General features: G+C 40.3%; 1 protein-coding gene across 8 annotated transcripts in view; it reads right to left on the bottom strand.

The window, feature by feature from the left end:
- The window catches only part of LOC112249617 (volume-regulated anion channel subunit LRRC8C), a 33660-nt gene extending 18398 nt beyond the window's left edge, over positions 1-15262 (bottom strand). Inside the window, exons 1-3 of one of the 8 annotated variants that reach the window (XM_024419428.2) lie at positions 14988-15259; positions 5188-5322; positions 193-338 (exon numbers count right to left, since the gene is read on the bottom strand). In XM_024419428.2, coding sequence (XP_024275196.1) covers positions 193-330 — 138 coding nt within the window. In that variant the 5' untranslated portion in view covers positions 331-338; positions 5188-5322; positions 14988-15259. Of the gene's footprint in view, positions 1-192; positions 339-5187; positions 5323-14987 lie in introns of all 8 variants that reach the window. The other 7 variants (XM_024419424.2, XM_024419433.2, XM_024419450.2 and 4 more) reach the window with 7 other exon arrangements.
- Positions 15263-15502: the final 240 nt, after the last annotated feature.

Here is a 15502-nt window from a genome sequence, read left to right as displayed (position 1 = left end):
ATGACTGTTCTGCACACAGAACAGAAGGCAGACTGAACTACAATAGTAAAACCTACTCAGTTTTGCCCCCTGGATATAGGCTTATGCTTTAAAATGTTTAGAACATGTATGCACCCCTTAGGAACAATAGTTTGTTCATAGATAGTCAGGCTTTTTATGAAAGAGCTTTTGAAGCTGTTGGATCTTACTGACCTGTAAGGTGCATCCGAACACTCCGATCATTAGCATGACCACAGAGAGGTAGTCTGTGAACACATCCCACCAGGGCTTCAGAACCCGGAACTGTGGCTGCTGTTCCGAAAACTGTCGGAACTCCGTCACAGGAATCATGGCTCCTGCTGGGACAGAGATGAAATGTAGGGGTTGTTTATAAACAATGTATAGCTTCAAAATATGTTTAGTCCTTATATGTGCCAGTTATTACAAACATAACTGCATTTATGAATTTGTGGTGTGGTGACATTTCTCCATCCCCATCCCTTAGCTTTAGAGCAAGTGGCAGGCCTGCCTTTTGGTTGAAAAACAAATAAAGGATTGTGCCCTTAAGCCTCCATTTAAATCCCCTTGTCACATTCCTGGAGGATGCCCACCATACAGGTTCAATATGTCCAGCTTCCAGACTAGTTGACAATGCAGGGGGAAATCCTTCACAAGACGACACTAGGATCGAAGTTGACGTTAAGCATTGCCTTCCGTACAACCACTCCGTCTATTGTTTGTCAAACAAACCAGCCCTGCCAAAATACAGCAGGCCCCAATATGGCCATGTTTGTTTTACATTCAATTAGGATCATACGACAGGCCTTTCACTGCAACTGTGAATCAAAGTTTCCTTTCGGTGTGAGGTTTGATGGATTTCAACTCTGCTTCCTATCATGCTGTCAAACATGACAAAAAAAACTATTGTAACTAATGGTGTATAATTAATTCCCTTTGTGATACGGTTAAAGATTTGAATGTACAACAAAAAAAACTCACTGGTTTGATGTACCAATACACAGAGGAAAGCCTCACTTTTGGCAGTTGGTTAAGATCAATTTCGTGGCTGGCATAGACAAAACAATCTGCCTGTTCGGATGGATAACTGAATCAGACTAAAGCAGCATAATATATGGAATAATCTCAGTTAACCCAGATTTAAGTCTCACATGATTGGTCTCCTGCTTGATTAAGTTCTGGATCCATACGTGAGAGAAGAGATGCTAGAACGAGGAGCGGAACCGGCACGAGGAGCTCCATCCACCCTCTCTATTTGCAAGTTAATGGCCAAAATATACCCTCCCCTTCCGAAATTTGAAAGACGCTAACACCTGTAAAATCGTGAATTCTCCAAATAACCAGTGATGAAAAACTCAACACAATTACTGCTGCTTGTTATCCCACAGTACCAATTATGTTAATGGAGATCTGGCCACGAGAGAATGTAAATGGAGCAATGCTTTAGCATCATCAAGGCCTTACAAACATATGTCTATCATGTCTACAATGACTTTACTATCCCGGATTGAAAAAAAGCACCACCAACTGGTGGTGGTCTCTGAAAGAGGTGCCAGTTAAATATAGGTAGAATCGTACTGGCGCCTCTTTTAGGTGTGGCAATGACTAATAGGAGACAGATGTACAGAAAACTCTTTATTGCAAACACTTAAAGATGCACTATGCAGAAAATCGCTCCACCACTTCCTGGTTGCTAAAATTCTAATAGCCTCATTTCAGTTTGTGTGACTAAAGCAAGAAGTGTCTAAACCGCAGTGATTTTTATTTTCCATAATCAAAAATAAAGTATTTTCAGCTGTTTGACGCGAAACTTAAGAACAGAAATAACTCACATAGAACTATTAGAATATTAGCTACATATTCTTAGACTTGCTTTCAATGAGAATGACATATCTATAACTTATCTATAACTCAAATTTCTATATGTGAATTTGGTCAGGTCACCCAAAATCGTACATATTGCCGCTTTAAGACACACCAACATAGCAAGAGGGGACTAGTAGAAGTGATAGTGGTTTCTCTAATAAAACAAACAATGGAGAGTATGTAGAATAGGCTAAACATAGCACTCAATATAAACATAGCAGTGGGCTAGCACGCTAGGCTAGGCCAGGGTTTTGTAGGCTAGGCACAATACAAGGCATTCAGGTAAACTATAATTTGCAAGGCTAACAGTGATGGCCAGCAGGGCAATGTACAGTGACCAAAAGGGCTTTCACTGCACACAGCAAACAATAATAAGGCCATGGGAACAGGCACAGATCAGGCACTACCTTTGTAGACTGGAAGGGGCATGTGCTCTGCAAAATGCCCTGATAAGTACTATTTCCCCCAAAATGTTTTTTGTATACAAATTGTCATTGTCATTCTGAACCCGCTGCCAGCAAGTAGTCATTAAATTCTCATCTATACTTCAGAACCAAATACTTGCACATCTTGATTGTAACCAATGACCAATCAGCATTGGCAAGCAAAGGCGGACCAGATTACAATCCAGATTACTGACCAAAAATAACTGGGTTTTTTTTCCCTCCAGTTTTGCCTGGCAAAAACAGAGTAGGCCTACATTGATCATCCATACAAAATAAAGTTTAGCATTTACTACGGACTCATCTTTGCTCCCTGACTCAATACATGTTAGAAACACCTTTGGCATGAATTACAGTTGTGGGTGTTCTTGGGTAAGACTATAAGAGCTTTGCAAATCTGAAATGGTACAATATTTGTCCATTATTATTTTGAAAATTCTTCAATATGTTGGAACATGGCTAGACAGACATTTAAGTCTTGCCATATATTTTCAAGCAGACTTAAGTCAAAATTTTTACTTGGCCACTCAGAACATACACACTGTCTTCTTGGTAAGCAACTCTAGTGTAGATCTGACCTTGTTGTAGGTTATTGTCCTGCCGAAAGGTGAATTCCTCTCCCAGTCTCTGGTGTAAAGCGGAATAAAGCAGGCTTTCTTCCAAGATTTTGCCTGTGCTTAGCGCCATAATTTATTTTTTATCCTGAAAAACTCCAGTATTTACAGATGTCAAGCATACCCTTACCATGATGCAGAATCCACCATGATTGAAAATAAGGAGACAGTTACTCAAAGATCTGTTGGATTTGCCCCCAAAATGCATGTTATGGAATATTTGTATGTATATTTGTATTATTTTCGCACTGTCATTTAGGTCATCATTGCGGAGTCACCACAATGTTGTTGAGCCATCCTCAGTTCTCCCATTACGGCCAATAAACTCTGTAGCCATTTTCAAATCAGTGACCCCATAGTAACATCCCTGAGCAGTTTCCTCCTGTCCTGCAGCTCAGTTCAGAAGGACAACTATCTTTGATGTGTCTGTGTTGTTTAATACATAATCCACAGCATAATTATTATACTTGACCATGCTTAGAGATATTCAATGTCTGATTTGTTATTGTTACCCATCTACCAATCACTGCCCTTTTTTATGAGGTTTTCAAAAAGCTCCCTGATCTTTGTACACTGAACAAAAATATAAACACAACATGTAGTGTTGGTCCCATGTTTCATGAGCTGAAATAAAAGATCCCAGAAATGTTGAACATGCACAAAAATATTCTCAAATTGCACATATTTACATTCTTTGTTAATGAGCATTTCTCTTTTGCCAATCCATCCACCTGACAGGTGTGGCATATCAAGAGGCTGATTAAACAGCATGATCATTACAAAGGTGCACCTTGTGCTGTGGACAATAAAAGGCCACTAAAATATGCAGTTGTGTCACAATGCCACAGATGTGCCAAGTTGCGGGAGCATGAAATTGGCATGCTGACTGCAGGAATGCCCACCAAAGCTGTTTCCAGAAAATTGAATGTTCATTTCTCTACCACAAGTCGCCTCCAAAGTAATTTGAAAGAATTTGGCAGTACGTCGAACCGGCCTCACAACCGCCGACTACATGCTTGGCGTTGTGTGGGCGAATGGTTTGCTGAAACATTGTGAAGAGACCCCCCCCATGCTGGCTGTGGGGTTATGGTATGGGCATTTTTAAGCTACAGACAATGAACACAGTTGCATTTTATCGAATGCAATTTGAATGCCCAAAAATACAGTGATGAGATCATAAGGTCCATTGTGAGCCCTATTTGTTTTTTGTGTGTGTGTGTGTGTGTGTGTGTGTGTGTGTGTGTGTGTGTGTGTGTGTGTGTGTGTGTGTGTGGAAGGGGGGTGGGGGAATCCTGTATTCCCAGTCATGTAAAATCCAGAGATTAGGGTCTAATGAATTTATTTCAATTGAGTGACTTCCTCATATGAACTGTAACTCAGCAAAATCAATGAAATTGTTCAATACTTGACTGAGGGACCTAAGAGATGTATGTAATTGGGGACAGCACAGGGGTTAGTCGTTCATAAAGTATGTCACAAAGTGAGTCCCATGTAACTTATTGTGATTTGTTAAGCCAAATGACAGGCTACATTTGCACAGCAATTGTGCGTGCACATGCACGTGTGATCACGCACGCATGCACGATTTCTTCACATATTGTTACAAGGTGAGATTAAAATGTATTTTCTCAACAATCTACACAAAATAAAAGTGTAAGATTTATTGTTGTTTTTGTTGATCAATAAAATTCCATAACTAAAATATAGTAATTGTTTAGGTATTCAGCCCCTTTGTTTAGGCAAGCCATTAGGTCATGAGTAACATTTGGCTTAACAAATCACAATAAGTTACATGGACTCACTCTGTGGGGGGGGGTCTCATGTTTTGTACCACTCCTTTTTGGGGGTCATCCACTGGTAAACATGATGGTAGTAACAAATGGAGTTGGGTTGGATATAGTAATGGTAGGCTGCAGTATTTCTTTAACTGGCGTTGTGTTGTCATTGTTAATAAGTGCAGCATTTATTCTAGTTGAAAATAATTTGCTAAATACTTTACTCAGATTGTGCTGCTTTACCCTCCTGTAATAATTGCCCAATGAGTCTAACCGTGGTTGCGGTTAGACTCTTGGGTGTACTTTTTTTGTTTCAGCACATGCCCCCCAAAATGTCTGTGCACAGCCCTGCACAGGAGCAGCCATCTTAGGTTACATAACAACACAGTGGCCATCTTGAGGCACATAGTAGTAATGACCGAGCCTGTACTGGCTGGTCTAAACATAAACAAGCAGGTTTCAATACACCCAAACCCAGTGAAGTCCACTTACTATATCATGGATGCACTAACACTTGCGTGTGTTGTCAGAGTCCAGGGCTTCAAGAGAAAGGTCCATTCATTGTGGCCCCGCTGTTGGTGTGTAGGGCAACAGTTATCAGAGAGTTCCTTACTCTGCCACTGCTTTCTGAAGATGAAAGAGGCAGGAATTGGGTATCTGTGATCACAGATGACTGCCTGTGATTGGCTGACCCCATGGTCTGATAAGGCAACCCTAGCAACCTGGCCTAGCAACAGAGGTGTGAAGTGCAAGTTTATGGCCCTTTAAGCTCCAGCGGGGATTGGGCGCCTACTTGGTGCAGTTGGACACATCTTGGGGATTTCTCAGGGCCAAAAAGAGGGTTTTCTCCACTGATGTTACACGTCTCAGTCTTTCCGTCTCTCTCCCTCTGGTCAGCTTTAGCAATCTGCTTACTACGGGTATCACTCTGAATTCTATACAAATTATGAAATATAACAGCAATGCTTTTGTAAACACAAATATGCCTACCATATAACGTGTCATTTACTGTATACAGCCCATTACGTCAGAGTGTACTAAGTTTCAGCTTAACTGCAGGAAATGCCATATACAACTGACTGATGTTCTAGACAGGATAACATAGAAATAGAATCACTATTTCTGATCACTATTGTGATTCTATTTCTTTTACAGTATCAGCATGATTCTATTCTGTCTGCACTTTTGTGCAAATGTAAAAAATAAAAATACAACTTAGAATGGTAACCCAGATACCAAAAACTTTTCCCATGCTTGCTATTTCCCGCTGTCGCTATGCCCATGGCTATAAATTCCTACCGCCAGCGAGCGAGTGGAGTTTGCCGTTCAAGACATGATTTGCATCTCCGGCTGGTAGCCTCCATTCAGAAGACCGCCAAGCCGTCGGCAGGCCACTTTTGAATCACTGGCGTTTAACATCCACTCTGAGGACAGCTATACGCCCTAGGCAAACCATCTAGCCATGAAGTAATTCAAAAGACAATAGCCAGGAATTTCTCGACTCTCAAATTAGGCCTGCCACCATCCAGCTAACCACAGCCAGCCAGAGGCTACAAATTGTTTTTGTTGTGATCTATAAACCTTCCCCTACATTGTGATTTAAAGTTGATTTGCCTATTTAAAATAAACAGACAGTGCATTGAAAATAATTGAGGATGACAAAAGTGATACAATTAATAATTTACAGTTTATAGCCATTAATAGCATTAATTTTATGTACTAAGCTATATTTAAAGGCAATACCAACTGTTCGAGTTGCTCTGTGAGAGATGCCACTCCCTAAACCACTTCACACAGTATTGATCACTATCATTAAGGGTGAAGTTGTATATAGTCATGCAGCCAATTCAAGTCTATTGTATTGAGGCCATTAATACATAGCCTACATTCCAGTGTCAGAGGAAGGCCCTAAAAATGGTCAAAGGCCCCCCCACCCCCTCCCCCAGTCATACACTGTTCTCTCTACTACCGCATGGCAAGCGGTACCGGAGTGCCAAATCTAGGACCCAAGCCATAAGACTCCTGAACAGGTAATCAAATGGCTACCCGGACTATTTGCATTATGTGCCCCCCACCCCTCCCAATCCTCTTTTTATCATATATGCATAGTCACTTTATCTATACATTCATGTACATACTACCTCAATTGAGCCGACCAACCAGTGCTCCCGCACATTGGCTAACTGGGCTATCTGCATTGTGTCCTGCCACTCACCACCAACCAACCCCTCTTTTACCCTACTGCTACTCTCTGTTCATCATATATGGATAGTCACTTTAACCATATCTACATACTACCTCAAATCAGCCTGACTAACCGGTGTCTGTATGTAGCCTCGCTACTTTTATAGCCTCGCTACTGTATATAGCCTGTCTTTTTACAGTTGTTTTATTTCTTTACTTACCTATTGTTCACCTAATACCTTTTTTGCACTATTGGTTAGCCTGTAAGTAAGCATCTCACTGTAAGGTTTACCGCTGTTGTATTCGGGGCACGTGACAAATAAACTTTGATTTGACATTTAATTCGATTACCTGTTTATTGCTTCAAACTATGTTCAAATCGAAGCCACAGTCAATGTTGCAACTTGCAATGTACATTTAAATGAATAGCCTGCATTGTTAAACTTTAGGAACCCATAGCCTTTTGTTCTGTGACCACAGATCGTGGAGGGTAAACTCAAACTACTCCCTTTTTACCCTCCTTTGCCAAGTAAATGTTACTTGCATTAGATATCCATAGGCTGCTACAGTCTAAGACACGAGGAGGTGTGGTATATGGCCAATATACCATAGCTAAGGGCAGTTCCTATTCACGACACAACAGCATTATTAGAGCAGTAAAAATAAGTGCTGTCATACCCACGGTATACGGTCTGATATACCACAGCTGTCAGTCAATCAACATTCAATGCTCGAACCACCCAGTTTGTAATCTCCTACAACCTTACCAAAAGAGAAATGCACACTATTTACAGTAGGTGGCAGCACCTCTTAAACCCTCAAAGAAGAAGCTGGAAAGCCAAATGTCATTTTTGTTGTAGTAGCTATAGAAAAATGGCAACGTTAGGCTTGTGTAAATAAAGAACAGATGGTTTGTATTTATCACCACCGAAGGTTTTGAAATACCGAATGTATACTAGTGGCATCATGTTCGCGGGCCTGGATTTTGAGTCATTGAGAGCAATTCATGTTGTCTTTGTAAAAACTTGCTGGAGCTATACCTATATATGTTTATCTTTCTGTATAATTGTTTGGTACATTTTATTTATTTTTTTACCATCCAGAGCATTAGAAAATGTTTCTAGTTTACTAATTTGTTCATGCACCAGATTGGAACGCAAAGCCTTTAAAATTGTTTTGTAGTGTTAAATTGGCTGGCTTACCATCTTCTTGTGACCATGCTAGCTGAGTTACTTACCTAGGTAGCTTGCTAATGTTAGATGCTAGCTAACAACATATTTCTTCTTCTTAGAACTAGTCGTCTCCCTATAACACAGACGCCACTTCAAGGGGCAAAGAGTCTGAATAAAAGAGAAGCATTATTATTTTCAGATGTGCTCGGTCCTGCTAAATACTGATGGAATTTCAGAAGAGAAACAAGTCCCTTTATTCATGTAATCTGTCTATCAAAAAGGGCACTGGACACCCACAGTATAATATTCACAACAGCAGCATGTGGATGACAGCTATGAGGTATGTAGTACATTCACTTAGCCTAAATGACACTATGATTATCTGTCCAGTTTTGAACAATATGTTATTGGATTGAAAGTAAACTAATTTTCCACGAGGGTAACTTTTAAACTTTGGTTTTATTTTTCAGGGCAGAAATCCAAGGACTGCATTTCTGCCCTGTTTTTCTGCCAAAGACTCCAGCAAGTTATTCAGGTGCTAAGGAGCGAGCAAGCACGTGAGAACAAAACTTGCACATCTATTTTTGGTGTATAATTGTTTTCAGGAGTGTGACAGTGATTAACTGTCGTCACACACATTTCTTTATTTTTACTATTTTCTACATTATAGAATAACAGGGAAGACATCAAAACCATGAGATTGTGTAGTAACCCAAAAAATTAATTTAAAAAAGACAAATCAAAATATATTTTATATTTGAGAATCTTCAAAGTAAGTCACCCTTTGCATTGATGACAGCTTTGCACACTCTTGGAATTCTCTCAACCAGCTTCATGAGGCAGTCACCTGTAATGCATTTCAATTAACAGGCGTGCCTTGTTAATTTGTGGAATTTATTTCCTTCTTAATGCGTTTGAGCCAATCAGTTGTGTTGTGACAAGGAGAGGTGGTATACAGAAGATAGCCCTATTTGGTAAAAGACCAAGTCCATATTATGGCAAGAACAGCTGCATAAGATAAGTTCATTAGAGTTACCAGCCTCAGAAATTGCAGCCCAAATAAATGATGCAGAGTTCAAGGAACAAACTAATCTCAAAATCAACTGTTCAGAGTTGACTGCATGATTCAGGCCTTCATGGTCTAATTGCTGCAAAGGAACCCAATAATAAGAGACTTGCTTGGGCCAAGAAACACGAGCAATGGACATTAGACCAGTGGAAATCGGTCCTTTGGTCTGATAAATCTAAAATTTAGATTTTCGGTTTCCAACGGTTGTGACTTTGTTAGACGCAGAGTAGGTGGATCCCACCATGAAGCATTAAGGAGGTGGTGTGATGGTGAGCATTGCTGGTGACACTGTCAGTGATTTAATTCGTATTCAAGGCATACTTGACCAGCATGGCTACCACAGCATTCTGCAGCGATACGCCATCCCATCTTGTTTGCGCGGGAATATCATTTGTTTTTCAACAGGACAATGACCCAAAACACACCTCCAGGCTGTGTAAGGGCTATTTGACCAAGAAGGAGAGTGATGGAGTGCTGCATCAGATGACCTGGCATCTACAATCACTTGACCTCAACCCAATTGAGATGGTTTGGGATGAGTTGGACCGCAGGGTGAAGGAAAAGCAGCCAGCAAGTGCTCAGCATACGTGGGAACTCCTTCAAGACTGTTGGAAAAGCATTCCTCATGAAGCTGGTGGAGAGAATGCCAAGAGTGTGCAAAGCTGTCAAGGCAACAGGTGGTTACTTTGAAAAATCTAAAATGTATTTTGATTTGTTAAACACTTTAAGGGTTTCCTAATTCATTATTTTACAGTGTTGATGTCTTCACTATTATTCTATTATTATTACTATGTAGAAAATAGTATAAATAAAGAAAAACCCTAGAATGAGTAGGCATGTTGAAACTTTTGACTGGTACGGGTGGTATCGGACGCTTGAGATGGATAACATGAATACCTTGTTAGCCTATCAACAACAGGCCAATGGAGACCAGGCTGAACCAGGACACCGAGCTCCAGGAGAGACTTGTGCGTGTGCTCAGAATTGTATATAGCCATTGTTTTGTCCCGGGACGAAGCAAGAGACGTTGAACTTTGACGTTGTTGTTGCGAGCATAATAAACTGACCTGACAGCAGTATTTTCTAAATTCCTCCACTCAGAATTATAACACAAGGCATTTATATTACATTTAAATAAACTTAGCAAACAAAAGAAACATCCCTTTTTCAGGACCCTGTCTTTCAAAGATAATTCGCAAAAATCCAAATAACTTCACATGCTTGTTCAATGAACCATAAACAATTAATGAACATGCACCCGTGGAATGGTTGTTAAGACAAACAGCTTACAGACGGTAGTAAATTAAGATCACAGTTATGAAAACTTAGGACACTAAAAAGGCCTTTCTACTGACTCTGAAAAACACCAAAAGAAAAATGCCCAGTGTCCCTGCTCATCTGAGTGAGCATGCCTTAGGCATGCTGCAAGGAGGCATGAGGATTGCAGATGCAGCCAGGGCAATAAATTGCAATGGCCGTGCTGTGAGACGCCTAAGACAGAGCTACAGGGAAACAGGACGGACAGCTGATCATCCTCACAGTGGCAGACCATGTGTAACAACACCTGCACAGGATCGGTACATACGAACATCACACCTGAGGGACAGGTACAGGATGGCAGAAACAACTGCCGAGTTACACCAGGAATGCACAATCCCTCCATCAGTGCTCAAACTGTCCGCAATAGGCTGAGAGAGGCTGGACTGAGGGCTTGTAAGCCCGTTGTAAGGCAGGTCCTCACCGGCAACAACGTCACCTATGGGCACAAACCCTCCGTCGTTGGACCAGACAGGACTGGCAAAAAGTGCTCTTAACTGACGAGTTGCGGGTTTGTCTCACCAGGGGTGATGCGGGTGGCCCGTGAGTGAGGCGATGGTCAAAAAACCTGTGGCATGTCACGCGACCACTGTGGAGGGTTGCCGGGCTCCCAATTGCTCATTGTTAACTGGGAACCCACTGGGCACAAACTGGTTGAATCAATGTCCTTTCGACAATAGAATGCAATGTGATGATGTTGAACTAATGTGGAAAACTGATTGGATTAGCAAAAAGCCAGCAATGTAAAGGCATTTCGTGATCGTCTTTTTTTCTACCCTAAATCCAATGAGATGGTTAACATATAGTCAGGTCCATAATTATTGGCACCCTTGATAAAGACGAGTAAAAAAAAAAATCTGTATAAAAAAAATACAAATACTAAGCTATTGTTTAAAGAAGAAAAATGGGAAATGTTATACTTAAAAAAAAAAGTTTTTTATACTAATACAATTGCTCAGAGAAAGATACTTTGTTTAACAAGTAATAAAAATATAATTTTGACCTATGGCCACCGCTGTTTTCAATACTCTATAGCACCCTCCCCTTGAGAGGATAATGACACAGCCTTTTTCCTAAAATATTTTATGAGATTAGAAAACATGTTGGGAGGGATCTTAGACCATTCCTCAATACAGAATCTTTCCAGATCATTGATATCCTTTGTCTGCTCTTATGGACTAAACTCTTCAATTCAAACCACAGGTTTTCAATGGGGTTCATGTCCAGAGACTGAGATGGTCAATGCAAAATGTAGATTGTGGTCAATTAACCATTTCTTTACGGATTGAGTTATTTTGTTGATGGAAGGTTCACTTTCGGCAAAGTGTCAGCCTCTTAGCAGAGGCAACCAGGCTTTTGGCTAAAATGTCCACATACTTGGTAAAGTTAATTATTCTGTTGACAAGGGCCCCAGGATCAGTGGAAGCAAAATAGCCCCATAACATCAAAGATCCACCACCGGTATGAGTTACTTTTCTGCATTTGCTTCTGTTTTCCAACGCCAAACCTACCACTTGTACGCATGGCCAAAGAGCTCAATTTTCATGTCATCTGACCATAGCACTGGATCCAATCCAAGTGCCAATGCCATTTATCAATGGTCAGATGACATGAGAATGGAGCTCTTCATATAACACACATTTTTGCTTTGTAGCACCTACATATGAAACATCATGGAGTCTTAAAGGAGGCGTGGGTAAGGTCAAAATGTCTTAAAATATGCCAACTTTTATTAATTATTTCTCAATTATTCTTTTAGATACAGATGTTTGTATGGAATCACTTAATTAATGTGTATACACAGTCTTCGGCACTAAACAACCTCTATCAAAACATGTCTCAAGGGAGCTACAGCTAAATATTTGTGTACTTCCAATAACACAGCTGCACTGTTTTACGTCACTGGGGCCAAGCGTCCTGCCATCCAGGACCTCTATACCAGGCGGCGTCAGACGAAGGCTCAAAAAATTGTCAAGGATTCCAGCCACCGAACTCCTAGACTGTTCTCTCTGCCACCACACGGCAAGTGGTACCGGAAGTCTAGGTCCAAAAGGCTCCTTAACAGATTCCACCTACAAGCCATTAGACTGCTAAACAGTTAATCAAATGGCTATCCGGACTATTTGGACTGACCCCCCTTTTTTACACTGCTGCTACTAGCTGTTTATCATCTACGCAGTCACTTTAACTCTACCTACAGGTACATATTACCTCAACAAACCTGTACCCCTGCACATTGACTCGGTACCAGTACCCTCTGTATATAGTCACGTTATTTTAGTGTGTTACTTTTTTCTTACTTGAGTTAATTGTATTTTTATTTAGCAAATGTTTTCTTACTTGAAAAAAAATGTCAACATTGGGCTTGTTAGTAAGCATTTCACAGTAAGTCTACACCTGTTATATTCAGTGCACTTGACAAATACAATTTGATTTTTACTTTTTGATTTAATCTTAAATTAGACCGTGTCAGTAACAAACCTCCATCTTTAACCAGGGTTGGTCAGCATACAACTTTGTCTGAAAGTCAGACAGATTCTCATAATTTCACTGTGGAGACTATAAATCAAATCAAATTTTATTTGTCACATACACATGGTTAGCAGATGTTAATGCGAGTGTAGCGAAATGCTTGTGCTTCTAGTTCCGACAATGCAGTAATAACGAACAAGTAATCTAACTAACAATTCCAAAAAAACTACTGTCTTATACACAGTGTAAGGGGATAAAGAATATGTACATAAGGATATATGAATGAGTGATGGTACAGAGCAGCATAGGCAAGATACAGTAGATGATATCGAGTACAGTATATACATATGAGATGAGTATGTAAACCAAGTGGCATAGTTAAAGTGGCTAGTGATACATGTATTACATAAGGATGCAGTCGATGATATAGAGTACAGTATCTACGTATGCATATGAGATGAATAATGTAGGGTAAGTAACATTATATAAGGTAGCATTGTTTAAAGTGGCAAGTGATATATTTACATAATTTCCCATCAATTATATACAGTACTACTAACATCTCTAATTCTCAATCACAACATTGTTTCCTTGAGGAGTTCCTGAGTCTCATGGAAATATTGAATGTACCTCTGCAAGAAGGATGAAAGACATAAACATTCACCTAATGAACTTGAAGTGTCTATATTACTCATAACTTCAACTCTATATGAAGTCTCAATGGGTGGTTAATTAATGCAACTGTACCAAACAGTATACTATACCAAAGAAAATAACTGTATGAGGGTTTAACTTAACTACGGGCGGGGCTTTAGATCATTTTTAGAAAATGGTTCCTCCCTTGCCTAGATTAGTTGTTCGCCTTGTCACCACAGTGAGCTGGCCTGGCTGTCTGGGCAGCCCGGGTCTTATCCTATGTCTGGCTCTTCCTGACAGGAAACTCTGCAGATCTCTAACACACACTGGAGTCACTTGGACTGCCCAAAACAGACTACGATTGCATTCAAAATGGAACCGAATATCTTACATATAGCACTACTTTTGAGCAGAGCCCTGTTGTGCCCTGGTGAGAAAAAAAAACAACACTACAATATATAGGGAATAGGGTGCCATTTGGGAGACATGCATGTCTGGATAGTTCACACCCAGTCCCCAGGATAACACATCCTGTCCAAGATGGGTTCATTAGTTATCCATAAGGACCACAGAAAAACACTGCAGAAACTATTAGACTCCAGGGTCATTTTGAGAGTATCAGGGGGTTAACTTGTAACAATAGGTCTTAAAATGTTAACAAAAACACAATAACGTCAGACATCTTTTAACAATAACTTGAAAATGAAAATCCCAAATATTATAGGCTACTACTAGTACTACTACTAAACTGCATAATGCAAACTGCTGAGCCTATTGGCTGACCTTAGAGCCGAATTTTCTCCTTGTTCAACTTCAAACCACATAATAGGTTACAAAACTTTCCCCCAAAACCATAAACCACCCCCTCTAGACAGGATAGACAAACTCAAAGCCATTAGTAAATTCGGCTATTAAGTATAAATCTAATCTATGGTGTAAATTCTCGCCTTGCATAAATAGGCCCTTAAAGGATACTGCTAACCAATTATTCATATGGCCTGTGAAGCCATGGGGTGGAGAAGAATATTTTACAACTCATTTTTTATTATTTTCTTTTTAGGAAGAGGGGGAAGAGGTGGGGGTATATGTGATATCATTATCCAAACTCGAGAAATCGCCACGACTTTTCCTATTTCTAGCCTTTAAACAAAATAATAAAACATAGGCTGTGTGTGTGTGGAAGAAAAAAAACGAATTGAGATATGTGGCGTATGCTAAAACTCAATATTAGCACCCTTCAGTAACGGTGCCAGTGATGCAGGAGGCTCGGCTTACATGGGCTATATACAGGCGAAAGTTATCTGTATCGCTTACCGGCAACAATGTGTGAGCTAATTTACAGTAAAACCCAAATACAGTCCTTGACAATGTAACGAAATAAATATCGTAAACAACATGGGCCGTTACAACCAATCATAAATGTATTCAATAACAACATTTACCTTACCCCTAGTGATGTCCGTCCGAAAGCCTAGGTTCTATAGAAGACGTCGATGGGTGTTTTTTAGGAGAGCGGCGATCATGTCCTTGTGGATCTGTGCACCGTGTTCAGTAGGCCTACGAAAAAACAGTGTGGAACGTTAAACTAAATTGTGTTGTTCTGAACGATCAGTTAAAAAAAACGTGAGGAGTGGGAGAACGCTATAAGCATGGCAGCTGCCTTTGAATACGTCACATTCCTTCAAGCCACACCCCGCCACACCCACCAAACGGTTAGCGCTATCCTTTGGCCGTCCCTATCCTAAACCTAACCTTAATCCCTATCCTAACCTAACCCTAATCATAAACCTTACCTAACCATAACCATTGTACATTTCGACTTCAGTTGGGTAGAGATGTCCCAAGGATCCCAAATAGCATGGACCCCCACCAAATGGAGAAAACGTACGTAAAAAGCATGTTCAAGAACGTTTTTGGGAAACGTGTCAGTGCAAAACGTAACTCAACGTAGCAAATG

Source organism: Oncorhynchus tshawytscha, linkage group LG01, assembly GCF_018296145.1.
Source record: "Oncorhynchus tshawytscha isolate Ot180627B linkage group LG01, Otsh_v2.0, whole genome shotgun sequence".
Taxonomy (NCBI): Eukaryota; Metazoa; Chordata; class Actinopteri; order Salmoniformes; family Salmonidae; genus Oncorhynchus; species Oncorhynchus tshawytscha.
This window is presented reverse-complemented; position numbering and strand designations above follow the sequence as displayed.